This window comes from Pelodiscus sinensis, chromosome 2 (genome assembly GCF_052426305.1).
Source record: "Pelodiscus sinensis isolate ZL-2025 chromosome 2, ASM5242630v1, whole genome shotgun sequence".
NCBI lineage: Eukaryota > Metazoa > Chordata > Testudines > Trionychidae > Pelodiscus > Pelodiscus sinensis.
The window spans coordinates 187,277,142-187,301,025 of NC_143053.1; the positions used below are offsets into that span (position 1 = coordinate 187,277,142).

The 23,884-nt window shown below is 41.3% G+C and overlaps 1 protein-coding gene across 2 annotated transcripts in view; it reads right to left on the reverse strand.

Moving 5' to 3' along the window:
• Positions 1-23,884, reverse strand: part of TGFBR2 (transforming growth factor beta receptor 2) — a 72,098-nt gene that overhangs the window by 39,381 nt on the left and 8,833 nt on the right. For both annotated transcript variants that reach the window (XM_075921978.2, XM_075921979.2), the window contains 2 exons: positions 4,027-4,198; positions 254-444 (listed from right to left, as the gene is read on the reverse strand). In XM_075921978.2, coding sequence (XP_075778093.2) covers positions 254-444; positions 4,027-4,198 — 363 coding nt within the window. The remainder of the gene's footprint in view (positions 1-253; positions 445-4,026; positions 4,199-23,884) is intronic.

A 23,884-nucleotide genomic window follows, 5' to 3' on the forward strand; every position in this document is an offset into this window, starting at 1 on the left:
GGTATGTCACAATGTAACTTTTCCCATTGGATGCTGTAGGGTGGAAACTGAAAGCATTCTGGTTCAGGCCTTGGCTGCAACCATAGGAGATCCGCCAATTCAGTGTAATGAAACTTATGGAACTGTACTGGTCCTTCTCAGTGTCTGAGGCAAGATCTGCCCTAAGAGGAGGTTCTAGATCACAGGAGAGTCCTAGAAAATAACCCATATTGCCTGGCAGCAGGAGGAATGGGAGATGAGAAATTAAACTGACCTTCTGAAAAAATAATATCATCATTGCATTCGTCCTCTTTGCAGGAGCACATGAACATCAGTCCCCCTGCTGCTTTCTTCTCTTTCATCACACAGGTTTTTGATTCAGAGTCCTCCAATTTGTGTCCAGAGAGTGGCAGAGCAGGATTGTGACATATTGTTTCTAAAGTTGTGTTTGAATCATTCTGTCTCCTAAAAATGAAAAGGAGAACTAAAAAACCAAAGCCAAAATGAGACAATCCTATCAAGAGAACAGTTAGGACTCTTTCTGGATAAAATGCACTCTGTTGTGAAAGCTTAAGTTAGACTTATACAGCGCACATGTCTTACTGTAGTCTCACTGCACAGGGATGAATTTTACTTTATGTGTGCTTCTCTACATAGAGGATTTGTGCAGTGCAGCAGCTATTGATATATAACCAGTGGACTTAAATGGGAGCACAGTTAGGCCACGGCTCAGTGGTTTTGAAAAATAACACCCCAACAATTCAAATTAAAGTTAAATTGAACGATTTGAAACTCAGAACACACTTGGTTCCAATGAGAGGCAAAGTTAAGTCATCTTTTCATCTGAACTGTTTCAGTGCTGTATCTTGTTTTCGCTTACTTCCTGTTTCTTGAACTTACACAGTCATCAAATAAAATGTGTTAAAGCACTGAATCCTCATTGCAGAGTTTCATGATGAAAATAGATCTTTAAAAAATCCACCTAAACAACATTTGTTCCTGTGGTTATCAGCAAAAATCTGATAGCAAAAAAATCTGTGGAAAATGTTAATTAAAAAAATATTTGAAAAAATCTGTGGAATTTCAAGGTGTTTTTCCCCCTAAGACAGTTTCAACAATGACCAAATACGTGAGTCTGTATTTTAAAAAACACAGGGCTGTTACAAGCCAGTATAGCTCCACTAACTTCCAAAGAAGTGACACCAATTTACACTAGCTGAAAATTTAGCCCATACTTTTGATGTGGTTGGTTCACCTCTAACATTTAATGGTACAAGAGATGAGACTAAAAAGACAACCTCAAATATATTATTATTGACTAATTGCCTTTGCTATTTCTAGATACTGTTGCATTAACAATTCAGAGCTCTTTTTTCCTCTACGCAAGCTCATCTGAAGAAGTGGGTTTTGCACAGGAAAGCTCATGATACCACATTTATATATCTATATATAAAAAAGTCTCTAAGATGTCACAGGTCTACTCGTTTTTAATCCAGAGAATTTCAGACTGCATGCACTGCACCCTCTTTATTGCACACAGGACATTTATTGTACTGCTCAGACACACAAAGAAAAAAACGGCATTATTTCTACTTTTGATGTGTCCATGTTCTTTTATGGAGGACATTTTTTTCAAGTGAATGAATGCAACAAACTGTGAGCCCTATTGGATATTTCTGATGATTAATCATGTTTTCAGCTATATGTTCCTAATTAGGCTTCAGCATTACATTGAGTGACAAAGAATAGTTGCAAGTTTCCTGTGCTGCTGTTTGTGCATTAAAAAGACAGGAATATTTTGATTTTCATTGCCAACGCTGGCTTCATGACTAGAAGAGCAAGAAACATTTAATTCTAAACATGAACAAAAAGCTTAGATTCATCAAACACTCTAGGAAAGCATCGTAAGTCATTGCATTTTACATGCCCATGGTTTCTTTTGTTTCAGACATAGTTAAATAATCTCTAAGCCCTGGTCTACACTGGAGAAGTTATTTTGAAATAATTCCCCTTATTTCAAAGTAACAAGCAGAGCATCCACAAAACCAAACCCATTTTGAAATAACTCCTGCTTTGCACAAGAAATAACTCTTATTTCAAAATAGTTATTTCAAAATAGCGCTAGTATGGACACTCCAATGCTGCTATTTCGAAATAACTACTCCGCCCTAGAGTCATTCAAAGTAATTACTCCACATTGCTTTCTGGGGCTCTGTGTCAAGGTAGTGTGTCCACATTAAGGGAGCTTGCCTTGGACTAATTTTGAGGATTACCTGTAGTGTGGACACACTATTTCAAAATAGTTATTTCAGGAGTTATTTCAAAGTAACTTCCTAGTGTAGACATGCCTTAAGAGTCACTATATTTAAACAGGAGATAGGGGGAAAAAAGTATTCCTTTTTCTATACACTATAATAAAGGTAAAGCACTTCTACCCATACATTATACATAAAGCTCCTGTGATAGGCACATAATCTAAACCAGGGGTCTCCAAACTACGGCCCGCGGGCCGGATGCGGCCCGCGAGGCCCTCTCATCCGGCCCGTGGAGACCTTTTTGGCTTGTTGGTGGCCGTTGCGCTTTATTGCTTGTGAACATCCGGGCTCTGCGTGTCCCTCGCAGCGAGAGGGGTTGGAACTTGGCGTGGACAATTGCTCCCTATTGGCCAGTGCGTTCTTATCCTATTGGCTAGCTCTCTCATGAGGTCACTAGTGGGCTGGGCTCTCGATTGGTTGAGCGCACGAGCCTAAATCTGCGTTCGATTGGCTCGTGGCCCAGCTTGACCTTGGATTGGTACAGGGCTATGACGTAGTCTCCTTTATGCCACCCAATCAGCGAAGGGGCTAGTAGCTGGTTTATGGGGCTCTTGGCGCGAGAGGTGGCTGAAGTGGGTACTTCACGCGCGCGGGGGGGGGGGGGGAGAGGTACCTGAGGAGCTGGTGCCCATTGCAGGAGGCGGTCTGGTTGCTGTGGCACAGCCTCTGGGTGACGCTGTGCCGTGCCTAGCACGCTGCCCTGGTCCCTGCAGTGCGCCCTGAAGAAACATCCCTCTCCCTTCCACGTCTGGTCTCTCTCATCCACAACCCAGAGCAGCACCGCCCTGCCGGGTATCAGTCTGTGGGAGCGTTGGGCACTGCTTTCCAACTTCCTTTACCAAGTGATAACGTGTCTGCTTTCAAACCAGCTTTTCCCATTAAAATGCATGCCCCTTGTTCCATGGGGCTATGTTACAAATTGTCACCTCATTCCCTGCATGATAGGAGAGCGATCACATCTCTTCAAGTGTGAGCGTCTTAGGCTGAACATATTGCCAGGATTATGTTGCTTACAATTTTCATCACATTGCGCAGGTGGAAATGAGTTCTCAGCAGTTTCCCCGTTCTGGAGCCCCTCCTGCAGGACTAGGACAAGCACCACCCCCAATTTCAAACAGTGGATCTACAGGGCTGATAAATCAATGTGTTATTAAATAATAACTGAATAAAATAATATTAAATAAATAATTAAAAACAACAACCATGTTTTGATTGTTTTTTATTTGGACCTCAAGTGTGTAGTCGGCCCCCGAACTGCTGTTTGATAGTTAATGCGGCCCTCGGGCAGAAAAGTTTGGAGACCCCTGATCTAAACGATAGGGTCAGTTTGCTGTTGAACAGTTTGACTTAAAATGTTGCTTTCCTCCATTCCCATCAGATAATACAATCATGAGCTGTTGCTCTTTAAGAGTCTCTAATCGGTTTCTACTTTCAGTGTGCTGTGAGTGGATGCAGTTTAATGGGCTGAGGAAAAACATGACTCTCAGCAACAGCAGAAGTTGGAACAGAACTGTGGTAAAAAAAAAAAAAAAAAACACACACACCCTCAAGACATTTCATATCAGAATTTTTGTTAACCTCAAGCAACTCTCAATGTGCTGAGCACAGAGTGTCAGAGTCTGTCACCATGGTAGCAGTTAGGGTGAATGTTCCAGAAAAGAACTCTGACTGTCTTGACAGCAAGAGCAAGTTCTAAGTGGCCCGTCTCCTAGCCCATAAAAATTGAACTTACCACACTGCTACACAGATTTCATCATCATTCTCACAGATGGAAGTGATGCTGCAGTTGCTATTGCAGTGACCTTGGTGCGTGCAAGTTGTCTGCTTAACATCACAGAATTTACACAGTAGACGGATTTTGTACTCATTTTTCTGCATTTTTTCCACAGGCAGGAGGCTGTCAGCTGCAGAAGAGAGAAATAAAACATTGTAATGACATCAGCATCTCAGATTACATTACAGTTAATCACAATGGACAATTTTATCATCAGTTGTCTCCTGTAGGTCCGAGGCTGCTCATGTTCTCATGTCCTGTTGACTTCAGTGGAAGTGTAGATGTTCTGTGCCAAGTAGGACTGAGCCCAGTTTGAGTTGCTTTTACAAAAAAGAAGAAAGTTGCATCTACCCTTATTTCAAAGGCTCCCAAGGCTGAGCCAGTAATCAATGTGTTTCAACTTTGTCCTTGAGCAGGTTGGCAACTGGGGATGGCATAAGCATGGCATACTGGGAAAGAAGTGTAATTGGGAGACACCACTGTATCACCAACACTGGATGGACTTGATTCATCACACTGTTAACTTGAGGTATAATTCGAGTGTTGTCCCTAACCCGATGCTTGTCTACACAAAAATCTCTAGTCTAGATCGAGGGAAGTGGTGCTTTCAACTCAAGTACTGCTGATGCTTGGTATTTTTTCCTGATATATATATATTTTACATTTTGTTTGCCTGTTTAATTCTTCATATCCTTGTATTCTTAACCAATGCATATGAACAAAAGGTTCCCTGCTAATGTGTATAAACAAAGGACAAAGATGATGTCTGTGTATGTTGCTTCTGCTTAAGCAGATGGGGTTGCTAGTACAGGAAGCCCCCAACTTCTGATGCAATTTTTTCTGGGGGAAGCGTCGCAAATTGGCCGCATCGTAACTCGAACCCGCATTTATGATAGGTGCTGTGTGCCATTGCAAATGTGGGCTGAGGACATAAGCTGGGGGTTTCTGGCCCCTTCCGCACTTACAAAAATTGTTGTAAATGAGGGGGGTCGGAACTCAGGCAGTCGCAAGTCGGTGGCCTCCTGTATAATGGGAACAGATAAGAACAGAGAACGTTACTGGGCATGGTGGGAGTACAACATATGAGTGCACACTTGAAGACTGCCTCAATTCCTACCTTGCAGCAAGGTTAAGCAACCAGTTGGGAAGGGTAAGGGAAGTTTTGTGGTGACACTAAAAGGCCAAAGAAATGCCTGTCCCTGACTGTAGAACAACCTCACTCACTACCCCTTCCCAAGGGATACAAAAGAGGTGGAATGAAGACTCCAGGCTCATAATCCCCCAAAATGGTACACAAGTATAAATTGTAAGGAGTTGGGTTGAAGGCATGCATTTCAGGTACAGTTATGCTTGCCAAATAGTTAGGAGAAAGGGACAATGGGAAACAAGGCTCTGTGGCATTAGAGTTATGGGCATGCTTGCTGGAAATTAACTCCAACAGACATTGTATTGCCTGCACTTCAGACTTGTGGTTGTCTGCCTTCTGCCTGTGTGACAAGAACCAGGGGGAGAAGTGAAGGGAAAACCCTTTAACTAGACTCTTGCTAGTAATACAGGAAGAATCCATCCACTTTGTGCTGCTAATCCAATCACTACTCTGTGCTATTTGAGTGGTTTTACATACAGCTGCTTTTGCTCAAGCAAGGCTTCATTTGAGAGCAATTAACTTGACTGTAGCCAACTTGAGCTAACCCTGCAGTGAAGACACACTCTGTAGAACTCTAAATTCCAACTGATGCATAGGCTGCTTCTTTACACAGTCAATACTGGGATGGGTAGGAGTACAGAAGGATGAAACAATTCAGCCCATTGAGGCCCCAAGTATGACTTTCAGGAAGCTTATTTTTAGTTCAATTACTATTTTGAGATCCTAGCCTGACTACAAGGAATAGAAAATGCCTATGAAAGTAGCATATATTTTAAGTAAATATGCTTATCAGAGAAGACTGACTATAATAGTTTCAATATAATTTACCCACAAAAGAATGCCTGCGTAGGGCCAATTGAAAGAGATAACAGATTTTACTGATTAGAATGTCTTTGTTGTATCCACCTGTAGATTAAAACTATACTCATTTAGTGCTATATGTCCAAAAGGTGTGAGTCAATATACAATATGTGACTGAGATTTGTAAAAATGACCCTCTCTCCAGCATAAGCAATGTAACCAATAGTTTCCCCTAGCATTTGAAAATATTTACCATGTTTAGAAACACTTTTCTATAAGAATTACATATACATGGCTGATTGACAGGAAAAAACCACTGGTGCTAAAATGTTCAGTGAATCTCTGAACCATTATAAGAGGGTCAGAGAGAGTGGTCCCTCACTCTTCCTTCCTTTATCAAGCAATGCTTCCTCCTTCCTACATGTGCTCTGGATTTCACCCTATAGCTCTGATCCTACTGCCATTAAGACCAATGGCAAACCCCACTGATTTCTAATGGTTCAGGAGAAAGCCCTATGTACAGTGGAAGGATAGCTTGAGCTCACTGGGAGTTTTCACGAGGGGAAGCATGCTGGCAATATATTACAAACTGGCTGGAGTTTAGGCCATAGGTAAACATTCATCTTATTAATCGTCATAATTCAGTTGTGTTGCAAAAACTCCTAAAGCCTACAATCACAATCAAAGCCCCATCGAGCTGGGTGCTGTACAAACACAAAGGAACAATTTTCAAAAGCACTTCATCCAATGTAGTATAATACATCAAATCTATTACAAATCAGCCATTACAAAGTTTTCACTCATCTGTATGCCACAGTGCCTCACACTTAAACATGTAGGCTGTGTCTACACTGGCATGAATTTCCGGAAATGCTTAAAATGGAATACTATTCCGTTTTTCCGGAAAAGGAGTATCTACATTGGCAGGCTGCTTTTCCGGAAAAGCCCTTTTTCCGAAAAAGCATCTGTGGCCAATGTAGACGCGCTTTTCCGGAAAAGAGCCCCGATCGCCATATTCGTGATCGGGGCTTTTTTCCGGAAAGACTACTGGGCTGTCTACACTGGCCCTTTTCTGGAACAGTGTTCCAGAATAAGGACTTATGCCCGAGCAGGAGCAGAATAGTTTTTCCGGAATAGCGGCTGATTTTGTACAATAGAGCATCGTTGCTTTTCTGGAAATTCAAGGGCCAGTATAGACAGCTCTCAGCTTATTCCGGAAAAGCGGCTGATTTTCCGGAATAAGTGGCCCAGTGTAGACACAGCCGTAAGGTACTTGATTGCCACTATTTATTAGTTAGATTAGAACAGCTCCTAGAGGCCCAAGCAAGATCAGTGCCCCCTTTTACTGCATATACATATAGCTGCTACTCCAAGATACTATGATTCTAAACACATATCTAAATAGGCAAGACTGAAAGGGTGGGAGAAAGGCGGTATCACTATCTCCATTTTACAGACAGGGAATTGAGGCACAGGGAGCTTAGGCCCAGATTTTTAAAGGCATTGCAATGGGAATTAGTACCTACATTCCTTTAAAAATCTGGCCCTAAGCAGACATGAAGTCTGTGACAGAAACAGTAATCGGATCTCTCTCAAGTCTAAACCTTCATTGCAAGGCCATCCCTTCCACTCAGAGAATGTAAAACTGTTCCAACTACAGACTCACATTCTAGGGCTTGTTTTCCTTGTGCTCTTGGTTTGAGGTATAACTTCAGTGTTAAGTGGTGCATTCAACTTGAGCCAGCTGGCCCACTAGCATGGGTGTCCGGTATCCTAAGCAGGGGAAGGCACAGCCTTTCCAAATCGCCAGTCATGGCCCCACCCACACTCCGCCTTCAGAAAGCCTCTTGTAGGCATACAGAGGTGGAGTGTTGCTGCCCTGGAGTGCCTGCCCTCCCTGTGCTCCAGAGCCAAGGAGGCTCGGGCCGCACACCATCCTCCCTCCCTGGTGCTCCAGGGTTGGGGAGGGTGGGTTGTGTGTGCGCGCTCAGCCCCCCCCTCCATGGGGGGGGTGTCACAGCAGAAGGGGTGGGGCTGTAGGTGAGTCTGGGGGCCTGCCTCGCCTAGCCCTACCGTCACCGACCACCCATGCGCATTAGAGAGAATAAGTTAAAATTCTGAGTGCTGTCGATGCTGGAGTTAGGAATGCAGTGCTGCCCAGGGCTACTACTCCAGCACTCAGTGTTGTTCTGTAGCGTGACTGCTCGAATGAGACTAAGGCCTGCCTGCACTATCTCAGGCCATCACCTAAGTTATGTTCTTCACATAGCTGAAGTTGTGTAACCAAACTCGATGTCCTTAAGGCTGGTCATCGCGGTATCGTCACAGTGGTAAGTCAACAGCTGATGCTCTCCCGCCAACTCCACTTACACGTCCCATTTAAGTGGAGCACTGAAGTTGATGGAAGAGTGCTCAGCAGTCGATTTATCATATCTGTACTAAACATAATAAATTCACTCTCCCCGCTCACTGGATCAATCCAGCCGGTAGTGAAGACATGCCCTAATTCAAAGTGTAGTTAGAACTCAAGTGAAGACATGCCCATAAATAAGCTGTTTCAAATAAACTGTGTTTGCTGACAAACAAGACCATATTCAGCATTGGCCCTGGGTTTTACCAACTTCTGCCAAGACCCTCCCATTGTAACAAACTGATGACAGTTGTCTCTGAATTCATCCCAAACAGGGAACCTTCATTCCAAGCCACATGATTAAAAAGAAAATTTAGCTTGGGAAGTACACAACACAAGTACACAACATAGAAAGGGCTATAAGTCATAGGTTAGGATTCAATCATTAGTGAGGAGACAAAAGAAAGATTCTGGATGGTTAATGTCAGCTTAATTTTAAACCGGGTTCAATTTAGGAGCAAAAATTAAAGGGTTTTAGGACATTCAGCCTTAATTCATTTAGAATTTTTCTTGAGAAGGTCAGCCACAGAACCTAGGAGACCAGTGTCTTGATCACTATTCCCTATACCATTTCACTCAGAGGGTGTGTCTTGACTACAGGGATTTTTTTTTTTTTTTAAAAGTAGCCTTTTTTCAAAAATTTTTTACCTGCATCCAGACTGCTGCCGCAGTCTTTCAAAAGTAAATTGAAAGAATGTGGCAGTTTTTTCGACCACGGAATACCTCATTTTATGAGGAAGAACGCCTTTTTTCAAAAGTGCTCTTTTGAAAAATGACACTATGTAACGCAAACTGTGCTTTTTCGAAAGAGAGCATCCAGACTGCCTGGGTGCTCTCTTTCGAAAAAGCGGCTTGTGGATGCAGAAGAGGGAGGTTTTTTTTGAAAGAAGAGGCCTCCAGGAAAAAGCACAGGTGCCCTGGTGGCCACTCCGTCCATAGTTATCACAGCTTAAATGTGAGAGAGCATCCATTCAGTGTGGATGCTATCTTTTGAAAAAGCAGATCACTTTTTCAATGCACTTTGACAGTGTGGACAAAAGATCTCTTCCGAAAAAGCTTCTTTCGAAAGAAGCCTGCCGTCTAGACATACCCTCATACAGCTGCAATGGGACTAAATGGGGCAGGTAAGGAACAGACTTTTCCCCCCATTCAAAGAGTCTTGTTTGACATGTTCACCCTTAAAGATGGGCTATATTTTCTTGATATTGTTATGCTGTTCTAGCAGGTGTCTATGTCTTTTTCATACCTTAGCTCTGCGTTAGCTAATCTGATAGCTCAGATGAGTGTTTTATTTGAAGTTAGATACGTTTGACTTCCCCCACTCAAGCATTTATTCATGTGATGAAATAAAAACCGGTAGCTTTTAAACTGTGCATGGAGCCATGAACCAAAATCTGTATTCAGGTGTGAACTTGATCTCTAGCGCCCCTCCCCTTCTCCTGTTAACAGACCTATCTATAAAAATATCCAAAACTCCTGAAAAGTTCAGATCTGAGTCCATGCTAGGTAGCTCATGGCCTGTCTCTGACAAGTTTATACACTGGCTGTATGATGAAACATTGGTAGGGATCTGCTCTAGAGGAATGCATTGTTCTCCTTACAGCAGTGGTCCCGAACCTTTTGGGGCTGCCGAGCGCCATGGGGCGGGGCCACGCACATGAGATATTATGTAGTGAAAGATACATGCTCCGCTCCTTGGCAGCACAGTTCCAGTGTAGCTAATGCTGTCAGTGTCTGGGCCCTTTTCAGCTACATGCCAGCAGCTGGAGAGCAGATCCAAGGTCTATTGCCTCATGCCATGATGTGGGTATGGAAATCTTCAGGCTTTGCCAGAGACAGTGCTGCAGAGACCATCTGCCCTGCTCTACCCTCATCTCTCTGCCCTCTCCTTCACCAGAGCAGAGTTCCATTTGGGTTGATTGCTTGGGCATCCACATTATGCAAGTGAAAGGATCATGGAGGTAATGCTCCTTCCTTTCTTGGAAGACCTTCCAAGCCCCAAGAATCCCAGGATGGGAGAAAGAGGATTCCAACATTTGTGATGAACAGTGAAAACATCATGAGCAATTTTAAGAAGAATGCTGGGTCCTTTTTATTTGCTAACTGGTTTCTGACCCTTTAAGGTGCACTTGGGATTGTGGAGAAAAACTTAAAGCTACTTGAGTTAGAAACATTAAGTGTTTTTAATAAATGAAAACAGATTCACGTGCAATCACAGGACTCCAGGAGCCAGAGCTTTAAGAAAAACACCCAATATTGGCAGGTTTCAGAGAGGGAGCCGTGTTAGTTTGTTTCAGCAAAAACAACAAGGAGTTTGCTGGCACTTTAAAGACTAACAAATTTATTAGGTTATTAAAGCATAAGTTTTTGTGAGTTACGAGGAAGTGAGTTGGAGCTCATGAAAGCTTTATGCTCTAATACCCTAATAAATGTATTAGTTTATAAAGTGCCACTGGCCTCCTTGTTGTTTTTACCAAATATTAAAAGACTTCTGATAAAATCATGAGCGCAGCCAACACTGCACCAATGCTTGATGCTAGAATGAGCACTAAGTCAAAATGTGACTCACTGAGATCTAGGCCAGAGGAGTCCAATGCTCTGTCAATCACTATAACATAGTTTATTAACAAAAAAAGAAAACTATTTAAACATTTATAATTTTAAAATAGTAAATATTTTAATTGTACTCATGCTCATTAGGAGCCAGTTTACATTCTTCTCTATTTAGGTCTGCTACACATTTGTCACATTTGACACCAAACTTCAAGAAGATGGTTCATTCAGCACCAGGCTCTGAAATACCAATTGGATTAAAAATGTCTTTTGAAAATTATTTGGAGTTTGTTCACCATGAGAAGTGCTCCTTAGCCTGTAAGATTTTGAAATGTGGGAGTGAACAAAATTGTGCAGCTGTCCTCTGTGTTAGCCCCCTATGTGTGACATCACAATTGGCTGCTTTTGATGTTATAAAGAGAACATGTTGACTTGAGGTGGGAAATAGGCAGCAGGGGCAGATAAACTCTGAATTAGATTCTGTTTTCATGCAGCTATTTCTAGCTGTGCAATAAAAAGGGAAGTAACACCTCTTCTCTTTCCAGAATCTATGATGTAAGTAGAGCTGATATAACAAAACAGTCTTCAACATTTCCCATGAGGTACACTGGCTTTTTAGAAGGCTTCTGCAGTAATATTTAGATATTCATGTACTCAGGAGTTGTGAATCTGTGGTTTTATATATGCAAGAGGCCTGATCCAGCAAAGTGCAGATGTAGAGTATTGTTATGCAGGAACAGACAGCTTGACTCTGTACCAATGAAATTAAGGGGACTTCTTCTAAGTGATAAGCAGCAGAGGTAGGTCAGGAGAACCTGCACTGAACTCAGTGTTTAAATGTTTTACAAGATCATGGCCAGGAGGCTCAAGATTTTGCAAGAGCCTTAATTAGAGCACTGCTGTGAAGCCAAGCTAGTCTTGCTAATAGTAGAAGAAAAGTCAAGGATGGGAGCATGCAGTTAAGTGTTTCATTTGTATCCTGAGCACAGTGCTTAACTCTGTCTCTCCTCAGGTCACAATCCATCCTTTTCTCTCACTGCTTTTGAGAGAGAGGGAGCAGGGCACAAAATGGATTTCCAGTCCATGCTTCGCATCACAGTTATAGGGCTCCCCTCAAACCCTTCCTGGTCTCCCCAAGCACATTTCCCTTGGTCAAGAGCACAAGTCATTTTCAGTCTCTTCGGCTGGAATCACACAAGTCTCCCATTCTCAGACCTGAACTTGGGTTGCAGTCACCCACATATCAATCACGATTAACTTCTGAAGGGGAAAGTACTGGGCTATAATGGATCCCAATGGAAAATGTGAAGACTAAGGATACATCTACACTGCAATGAGAAACCCACATACGCGAGTTCAGAGCATGAGTCAGTTCACTCAGGCTTATGGGGCTTGTGCTGTAGGGCTAAAAAGAACCATGTAGACGTTTGGGCTCAGTCTAGAGCCTGGGTTCTGGAGATTCACCCTCTTGTGGGATTTCATCCTAAATCCATATTTCTACACTGCTATTTTTAGCCCCCGAGTCATCTGACCTGGACCAGCTGCCGCTGATCCGCAGGTCTTACATTGCCGTGTGGACATGCCCTAAGAAGAGATGCCTTTCACTAAAGCTTTACAGAGTATTTTACAATTGGTTAATGTATCCCAAGTTACATCTACATGCTTACTTAAGAGACTAAAAGATACCCTCTGGTCTCTCAAATCAATATGCATTTCACAATTTTTTGTAAAAATTAAGCATAGGAAATGAAGCACAAACTATTTATAACAGGAAATTCTAAGCAAGGGCTGACACCCCTTCCTCAATAGGGCTGGGATGCTTTGTGAAAAAGGGAAAGCATCAGTCTTATCTTTGAAATTCCTAGGTTTTTTTTGAGTCATATACCCATAATCTTACTGAAGCAAAGTTTCTTTGTAGCCTTTGAAAGAAATATGCCCAAGCTACATAATACACAACTGTTTTAGTCTGATGCCTGTACTACAATTGTACTCATTCTGTGGGTACAGTACAGGTTTTGGAGACAGGTACTCAGTACAATTTCCTATGTCCTGAGAGCACTCATACCTTCATGACTCCCACTGCAGAAACTCCCACATATAGTTACAAATGTTTATTGATACCTAATTAAAAAAATGCTCTATCAATTGTAGGAAATTGCACATTGTGAGAATAATTAAACATTTCCCCAGTGGAGAGGGCCCTTGTTCCTCTTACTAAGTGCTCATTGACTCATTTCTCATCCTTTCCAGAAGGAGCTCACTCAGAATAGATGAGAGGAAGAGTGTTTTTGTGGTTAAGACACAGGACTTGGAGTCTGGAATTTGGGATTCTGTTATTTCTACCACGGGCTTCCTGTATGACCTGAAGCCAATCATTAAAGCCATCATTTTTAAGAGACTTCACTAAATCTGTTTGCAACAATTTTTGGATAGCTATCTTGAGAAACTGAGGTTCAGATCCTCAAAAGGTGTCCAAGGTTCCTAAATACTTTTGAGGCTTGATTTTTATAGATGACAATGTCTTACTGCAGGTCTGTCTTACTTTCATGGCAGCTGCAATTACTAAGCACTCTGGAAAAAAATCAGATCCAAAGTGTCTCAAGTTGGTCAACCAAAATTACTGGATGCATTTGAAAATTCTAACCTTAATGTATCTGTGTCACAGTTTCCTTAGCCATAAGTGGGAATAGCAGATTTCCCTGACTTGCAGGGATTTAGAGGGGGTAGTGTATCAGTGTTGGTAAAATGTTCTGATTTTCTTGTGGAGAAGGTATAATTCAAGAGAAAAATACTGTGTTATGGATCTATTTCTTTCTTAAGTGTTTTGGTTTGGGGGAGATGCACTTCAGGAGTCTGGTGTACACATGTGATGTAAACATGAAGGAGACAAACGGGGAAGTGAGTTATCCTCTAATATCTTGGAATCAACATGGCTACAACAATACTGAAAACAACACAAAGTAATTTCCCTCCAAATTACCAGTTCTGCCTTGCTTTGGGGAAAAACCTCGTGAAACTTGGTGGCTCAGCAGTTTTCACTCAAGGCCTGATGAAGGTTTGCTTGAAATTTGCCTGGCCAAACAGTCAGTGAACTATGGTAAACCTTGCCTGAGTTTCAGTTTTTGTTATGAATATTTTTCATAGTTCTAGTTCCATTCCAATGAAATTAAAGGACTCAATTCTGATTTCCACTTCCATCATCCTTTGGGAGTAAGTTTATTGATTTAAAGGGGAAATGATTTAATAGAGATCAGAATCGGGCTCAGAATCAGGCTCAAAGACTGGATGTCAGATTTTAAAAAAATAGATGAAAAAGACTCCTAAAATATAATCCCGAGTGGGCTGCACATATTCCCGTAAAACGTAGTGTTACATTCCTACACTGACAATACTTCATAATTATGAAGCATGAGAGGCATAAATGGCATAAGACAGACCTAAAAAGATTTTGGCTCAGGTTATGCGGTTTAGAATAAGAAAATTATAGTGCTGCTGTTTAACATTTTTTTCCTCCTCTCTGATAAAGGAGCATATAGAATGTGTCTAGAATTTTTTCAAAACAAGATTCCTCATTGAGCTCCTTCACCACTGCAAGCCAGAATCCTCAGTGTCAGTTTTTGCAGCATTTCAAAAGAGGTACAATGAGTGTCCAGATTTATGGGGTGCTTCATGTGTCTCAGGACTACTTTATTCGTGTAGTCCAATTGATTTAATTTAGCCATCTATGATTGGAAGTGACTGAAGAGCATGTTATTCACATGTTGAGAATCTTCATTAGTCCCATATGAGACAGATGTATACACAAATGCATTTGTGTTGATTAACCAGCCTAAAACTTTCATAAAACTTTCCATGACCATCAGCACATCCATAGGACTCGTATTTATTAGCTACACAAATCGCTCTATTGTAAAGACCCACAGGTGCCTATGAAAAATGAGTATTTTAATGCATTAACCAGGCAACTTTGTTTCAAACCTGGCAACAGTTATGCACACATGTGCATATGCACTGATTTATACATACGGGAAAAAAAAATCTATTCTCTAGATGCAATGAATGCATTGATATTTTTGTGTATGCACTGTTAAAGTGTATGAAAAACTGATCTTCCCTTATTTAAAAAAGTGGGCTCCCCTACAACATTTAGATTCAGAGTTTAAGCACTGTAAAACAGAGGGATGCTTGTTTGAGGGGGATTGTTTCAGCTCCCTATAAACATTGGGCCATTTGCAAAATTTTGTCCTTTGCTTAGATTTTTAACTAAAATCTAAATTTTGAACTAAATCCAAAGTTCAGTAGTAGTGGAGTGATGGCATCAAGAATTATATTTTGGGCACATTGCTAAAAAATTCTTTAAAAAGGAACTATAACATTTGTCTAAAAAATTAGTTTCCAATAAAATAAATTGTACACACAATAGAATTCTAGAAAATAAATTTGCATGAAGGCTGGATGTACCTCCTTTCCTGATCCATCCTAATTAATCGACTTGGAAAATGAATTGTACTGGAGTAAAAAGATGTATTTTACCAAAAAGGAAATTCTCTGTCAATCACTGATAGGCCAACAAGCTTTTGTGGTAGCTCTGTTCAGATCTTGTTGACTGTAAGGAGCCATATCCCTGTGAAAAAACTCTTTGCAAACAGGTTTGTTGATGCACAGGAATGTTTGACAGATTTGATGGGAATAGCACGAGAAAGAAATTATTCACTTTCATAAACCATCACCTCAGTTAAAATAGTAAATAGCTCTCCTGAAAGTAAAGTCAGACTGTAACTTAATCCTTAAGGAGCAACACCACCTGAAATAGATTTGGGGGAAAATACACAACCGTCTGAAATTCAGCAGCATGGATAGCTATATTTATCTCTGTCAGGTTACATGTGAGAAAAATAATAACAGAAGGTCATATCTTGGGGGTAGGGTTTCTTGGTGGATGCATCTAATTCCCATCAACTTTAATGGAAATTATATACAATGCATTGAGAAGAGGACATGCCTCAGAAAAATAATGAATGATATCCAATCTTAAAAAATAGTTTTCATTCTGTGATTTCTACTTTGGAGTCCTAATGTCACTTATATAAGGCCCTTCTCTATTTCCAAATTGTTTGATTAGCACATCTCTCTAATCAGCTATTTCTTTTAATAGATTTACAAAAAGATTCCTTGAATAAATTGTGATCAGCATCATTCTCTCCCCCCTCCCTTCCGCACTACAGGCTACAGATTCAACAACAAATTTCTTTTCACTGTGAGAGTTACCAGGATTAAAGTAAAATAAAATGAATGGATGAAATCCAGCCCCTATTTGAAGTAAATAGATATTTCACCATAACTTCAGTGGGTCCTGGATTTCAATCTATAATCAACCCTTTAAAGGGCTGAATGGACAAAAGGCCCCGTTAATACCATCATCTCCAGAACACAAATGCAAGGAAGTTACATTTGTACAGTGTTGTAAAACTGCTTTCTTCTAGAGTATATTCTCACCAAGGTGCATGTGTTATTCAGCATATGAGACACTCACATTTAAAGGTTAGCATCATTCTCACACTAAGAAACATGGATATGTGCACACAAGACAAAAAAGACACTGCTTACTGCCTGCAGTGATTTCTTTTAATCACTGCACAATGTGCTTCAGTTGTCTGCATCAAAAGGCCTGGCATTAAAGCATGAGGCAAGGATATTCTCAAAAGAGAGACAGCTAAGTGTGAAGAAACTTGCCACGCTAAAATGTTTAGACTATCTGTCTGAAGGTGTAAATGAGAAAGCAGGGTGTCCTAGCTTGGTTATGAAGAACAATAGTGGATATTTATGCAGAATAACACTAATTAAGCTCATACTATGAACTGTATGGAGTTGACTTTTTAAAAACGTAACTCCCTGGATGAAAATACTTAATGAAATAGAAGTCCTTTATTATGGTAATTATTTCCATAACCCACTGTCTGCTGCATGACCCAAGCTTAAGATAATGGCTATTTTAACAGTTCTTTCTCAATAGCCCAACAGTCCTTAAAGTCAGCATTTGAATTTTTCAGGTGTCTTTTTTTTTTTTAAAGAAAAATTTCAATTAGAAGTCCAAGGAAAAAACCAACCAAACGTCTGCAAAATTATTACTTCTGTAAGAGATGTTGGGGGGGGGGGGGGGAGGAGAGAGAGGATGGGTGTATTACTCAGAAACACACACTAGTTGCTCAGGCATATCAGGAAAATCTTGCTTGGAAGAAATCAGACATACACAGACACTCTGACTCATAATTTTTGTTCAAATCTCTTTTCCTTGTAACAATTAAGAATTTTGAAAAGCAAAATGTGGCCACACTTCATGAGTTTTTATATGATTTTTGCAGCTAGATACACAATAAGTATGGTACCAACATATGAAAAGTACCTACTCTTTTGTGGCATCTTACAAAAGATTAATAGGACTAGATCTTCAGCTGGTTCAAGTCAGTGTAGCTCCACTGACTTCAATGGTGTCACACCAAATTACACTCTTTGATGACCTGGACCAGACCAATATCACTATTTGGGGGTGACTGGATGATTCCAGAGATTGCCCAAGGCACATAGTAACCCTTCATTTGTTGGCCACTGATTCAAATCCAGTTATGGTAAAGTAGCAGTTGGTATAAGATTGGAACAATATATTTATAATGTAGATTATAAAGAAATTAGAAATGATGGAATACATAAGACAATTTGTTTGGGCCAAAATCACCCTGGGAGAGAAAACTACTAGAGGTTCCCCTGGGATTGTGCTTGAGGTAAGCTACAATGCGCCCCCCCCGCCCTCAAATGAATTTGGATATGGATAGAAATCTCTAATGTTTTTCATTATATAAATGCTACATGAAATGGTGCGACTTTGGGAGACTAAATTTTTTATTGTCATTTGATCCTGTAATCTCTGGGACTGCAGTGGTGCAGGCTGGGAGCCCTGGGGCTCTGGTGGTGATTTGAAGGGCCCTGGGTTTTAACCTATAACCCTGGGCAAAAGGGGCAGGGCCACCAAGAGAGGAAGGAAGGAAGAGGGGGAAAAGTCAGCTGTGTGCGTTGCCAGTATCAGAGGCTAGTTCTTATCTGTGCATCACTCTTTCACCTTTGGTAGAGACAAAAAAGTGATATTACCATTATATAAGGCACTGGTGAGACCTCTTCTAGAATAATAGGTGCAATTTTGGTCTCCCATTTTTAAGAGAGATTAATTCACACTGGAACAGAGAAGAGAATGGTGACTAGGATGACCAAGGAATGGAAAACCTACCTTATGGGAGGAGACTTGAAGAGTTTCACTCAATCAATCAATAAAAAAAAAAAAAAGGTAGAAGATAGATACAATTGCTCTACAGTAGGGATGTGAAACGTTAACCAGTAAGCATCACCTTTGAAGGCAGGAGACTACTCCAGGCCTGTGGCATCTGCTGTGGGCAGAGGCTGCTCCAGTTGGGCTGGAACAGACTCTATCCATGGTAGAGGGGCCATTCCAGCCTGGCCACGGTGGGTGAGAGGGAGCCCGCCTTAATCCCTAACCAGTTAAACAATTAAATGGAATTTTACATCTCTACTCTACAGATAGTTCAAAGGGATAAATAACTCTTCTCTCTCATATTTTTAAGTGCCAGTGTGAACACAAGAACAAATGGATATAAACTGGCCATCAGTAAGTTTAGTCTTTCAATCAGGTGAACTTTTCTAACCATCCGAGTTACTACAGAGAATTTTTTTCCCGGGTGTCTGGGTGATGGATCTTGCCAACATGATGAAGATCTAACTGACTGCCATAGGTGGAGTCAGTAAAGACTTTTCTCCTGGGTCAGATGGGTGGAGACCCTGGAGTGGTTTCACTTTCCTCTGCAACATTGGACATGAGACACTTGCTGGTTTAAACCAATTCAAATGGTGGATTCTCTGTAACCAAGTCTTTAGATCATGTTTTGAGAAGTTCATAACTCAGCCAGAGGTTATTATTCTGTTACTAGAAAGGTGGGTAAGTTTCTGTGGCCTGCAATGTGTCAGACTAGGTGATCATGATGGTACCTTCTGTTGGTAAAGTCTATAAGATAAAGCTGACAGTTTCTAAGGTGTATGGTGGCCTACATGACTTGATGGTCTCCATAAAGTTCGCAGGGGACTAATGAGCAAATCACAGATACACCATCTCAACTGATGCCCATCAGGGAGGAGAAGCATTAAAGTAATATGGAGTTGAAAAACATGTTCAACGTCAAGGCAAATCACAGTGTGGGGAAACATGCTCTGCTGCTACGGCCTATACGCTATGTGTCCTGTGACAAGAGGAGTTGACTCTCTGGAACTCACAATCTGGCACTTTTCACAAACATTACCTTCACTTAGAACAACCATTTAACAGAATATTATTAAAACAAAATAAAAATCTAAGCTTTCCAAATTCAATATGGCAGTTTAAACAAAAATTTTCACAGGAATGGATACATTTTTAAAATTCTGTGGATTCAAAATGTTATAGCCCATCCATATTTGAAGTGTCCTTTCAAGGGGGGCTAGACTGCAGAGCAACTTAACTCTTTGTTGCTTTTGGAGATGCTAATCCAAATTCTGATTTAGGACACAAGTGAAAACAGTTTGCAATGCTAAATAAATACATGATGATTCATGGGATTGCAGGCCAGAAAGAACCACACATTAAGGCTACGTCTAGACCACATCCCTCTGTCGGCAGAAGGATGTAAATGAGGTACTTCGAAAGTGCAAATGAAGTGAGGATTTAAATATCCCACGCTTCATTTGTACAATTGCGTCATGGCGCTCTTTCAAACAAGCACCATTTCGAAAGTAAAACAGCAGTCTAGACGTGATTCTTCCTAGATGTGATTCTTTCAAAAATGGCAGGATTTTTGTTATTGTGATGGTTATTGTGTTGGGTACAGTTCATGCCAGACCACAGCTTGGGGGTAGGGAGAAAAGGGAAATGTAGAAGCCAGTTTTTTTCTACATGGTGAGTGGTAATAGTGGAGGATACTATCTTTGAAGGTTAAGAAACTTTACATTGATTGCAAAAGAACAATGGTCTGCTTATAGTATTTACCCGTAACCTTCACCAACTGGGACAGAAACCAGTGTGCTTCCACTTTGCTAAGCACGTGACACCACACACCACACTTCACACATACAAAAATACCCAAGTTAGAGGAAGTACAACCCAGTTGCACAACCTTACAATAGCGATCAAAACAGCCATGACAAAAGAGGTAGGCCATAAAAAATTCAGGTAACATCAGATGGGGGCACACTGCACCATCCATGCTCATTGATAGCTTATAACAAATGGAGGCTCTTAACTGGGGAGAAATGGGGAAACAGGTTAGCCCTGTGTCTTTTTTAACTTGGCACGGCACAGGAGAGGAATGCAAAACTGACTGGACTTCCTGATGACCTTGAGGATCCCATCCAAAAATTCTGTTAAGGAATTACTATCCTCACAACTGATTTTGAACAAACTGACACTCCTGGAGGGGCCAGGCACCCACACATATTACCTTATTTCCTTGGAGAGGTGGGAGATTGCCACAATCATGGTACTCTGGATCATTCTTCCCTCTTTAGGCCCACAGGGATGCTTCCCATCAAATGTCTGCACTTCATAGAGTTGAAGGGGTGGAGAAGAAGGGGGTTTCTGCAGGGCAGGTGATGTGCTCCACAGCGCAATCCCCTGTGGAGCTTCAGATTTCCTTGTGGAAATCCGAAGAGAAGGGAAATTGGCTGTGAACCAACCAACCAATGGGAGGTATATGAGACAGTGGAGCAGCCACCACCTCTGCAAGACATCTCTTCACTGTCCTCATGTATCCCTGACCACAATCAGTGGGATTGATTAAGATGTGGTCTCCAAAATCCACATCCTTCCTGTAGAAACCATGGTTCAAGAAAAATCCACAAGGCAAAGAGATTTTTCTTCTCTGATCAGGAACCCATCTTAGGGGGTTTTCAGCAGGAAGCAGGGGTGGTAGCTTAAGAGAGTGGGGATCTGACATCAGGACACCAACGGCCATGCTGAAAGACATTTTATCTTTAAGATTTCCATGGATCCAAGTTGGGAAAAAGGTCTCTATATTGTGCTCCCCGAGAGAAAGAGGGCCAGTTACAATGTGATCTTTGGAAGCAACTTAACGGCATTTAGATTTCAGACTGACCCTATTTTCAAACACAATGTTTTATTGTCATTTGATCCTGCAATCACTGAAAACATAAAGAAGAAACATCTTCTTCATTATGTGTATTTTTACAATACTGCACATTTTGGGTCAAAGTGCGGGGAAAAGTAGCCCTGTAGTCATGTAAAGTCTTACTCAAAATAGCAGAGAAGTGCAACTCTGGACTAATTAGTGGAAGCAAAATTACTGGACTTTGCAGACGCCTCTGTCAACAGCAGCCTTAAAATTACATACTTGGAGCAATTTTTGTCCTACCAAGGAATATTTTAGGAGACTAAGCGTTTTTGCTCAAATTGGTAAGTGAAAAAGTACTAATTACACCATATCATATTCCCCCCTCAATACATTTTTTTTTTAAAGAAAAGCACAAAATACTTAGACATACCAACAAATATTTCAAGATCTAAGGGGGAAGGTGCTAAGTACTATTATTATGGCTTCAGATCTACTTCAAAACCAAAACGCAAAGAAATTTTGCAGAAGTTAGTGGATAAAAAATTTTCTATCGTGGGTGCGATGGACTGGGCCAGGTCAGCTCAGGGCAAATTGCTCAAAGCCAGGGCTACTTACAGCCCTCAACTGGAAACCTTTTCCAAATAGGCTGCAAACCAGTCACACAGAACACTTCAGCTGCCAATCTAGCCAGGAGGAAGCCTCACAAGCAAAACCCCTCAGACACCCCAGCTTTCCCTGTGCCACAATCAGCCCCGGATCTTACACACAGTTGAGAGGGTATAAAACCCGATCTCACCAACTCCGAACAGATCCTCCTGGTCCCAAAGAACCAGCCACAGTCCCAGGCCAATTTACACTTTAGCTCTTACCCACAAGAGCATGCCGGCTCAATACTTTAGAATCTAAAATGTAAAGGTTTATTAATAAAAGAAAAACAAGGTTGAGAATAAGATTGTTAAGGAGACTACATTACATACTTGATGCATGCTCTTAGTAGAGATGTTACAAACTGCTAGCTTAAAAGTCTATGGTGTACATCCTGTATTAGGATGGGTCAGCAATCCTTCCTGGCTCTCTGTCCCTAGCAAGGCCTCATCTGGAATCAGGAGCAAGACTGAAGACAAGATGGAGATGTGCTCATTGGATTTTTATATTCCTGGTGTCTCCCAAATTGGAGCTGGTCACATGATCTAGTGACCTGTTTGTGTTTCACAGGCAAGTAGCCATGAGGCACTGCCTGGTTTGCTGACTTCCAGACACATTCCTCATGTATGTATTGGCCACTCAGAGCCATTGTCCATGAAACAGGGCTAGTTAGCATAGTCATTCACTGAACTATCATTCCTCACAATAGTCTGTCCAGGCCCATTGCTCACTCCCAGGCAGAGAACATTTACAGTACAAGAACAGAGCCCATATTCATAACTTCACATACAAAAATCATACAAGTACATGAGTAGCATACATAGAATCAGCAGAGCATAAGCTTCCATTTGACCACTCACATGGCCCACTTTGTACAGAATTTGGGGCAAGCACCACCGGTGGGTGCAACAGTGATCTGTGTGCTCACTTTAAAATCCAATAATGTGACAATGAGCATTAAAGAAAAGAAAGAAAGAAAAAAAAAAAAGACCTGTCCTGCAGGGCATTAAGTGACTTCAGTTCCCTCTGAAGTCCATGAGTATGACTACCTACCAGTTGGGAGGAAGACTCCCAGCACTGGTAGACATATTTGCAGCAGTGGAGTTCCTGCTAGTGCACTAGAAATAGCAGAGTGGACATTGCCGCATCAGCTCAGGTTCAAGCTAGCCAGCTGAGGTCCAGCTCATCCTACCCAGTGGCTCTCTCTCCAGATGGGTAGTCTGAGCTTCTCTTAGTGCAGCAACATCATCACAATTAATATGTAGCTTACTAGCAGAACTTCTGCTAGCACAAGTCTACCTGCCAAGACAGGGATTCTCACTCCCAGCTGCAGCATAGACAAGCCTTAAGGATTTTTCAGCATTACTGAGTAAGAATGATGGCCAATAATGTCAAATTTCAGGAGTGGCTTTAGGTGCCTGAGGACAGACACTTTAAAGAGGATGATTTTCAGAAAGTATTGAGCCACCCATCATGGGGAAATTAAGCTTATTTCAAGCAGCTCAAGCCCCCGCAAGATGTTAAAAATTAGAGGGGCTCAAAATCATTAGTCTCAAAATCATTAGTCACTTTGAAGAACTTTAGTACAGTTTCTATTTTTGCCCCTGAAAATGGATGAATTATTACTGGCTTGTAATTTTCATCTCTGGACTCTTCCAAACTTTGCTTTCTTGTACTAACTAGAATAATAAAAATTGCATTAAAAATGCACTTACATTAGATAGTGATGTGAGCTAGGAAAATTCGTACCTCAACCTCTTCTCCTGAAGTAGCAGACACACCAAAAGTCTGAAAACAGGTATGTGGACTCATACGCTTTTACTGCTGGACTACTGACAGCAGAAAAATTGACAATGGCTTATCTACACTTCAGGTCTGAAATACCTAGACTCACTGGAATCACAGAGCTGACTAAATCCTTTCTTCCAAAGGAAACAAAATTAGTACCATGTTTTTTGTAATGTTTTGCTCTTCTGGGCGAGCTCTATAAAAAATATTAAAAATCCCATGGCACATATTGGGAAAACCTGTTTGCCTTTGAAAAGTCCTTTTCCTTCACTCCACCTTGCTAATACTCAACTACTGCTAAGGTGAAGG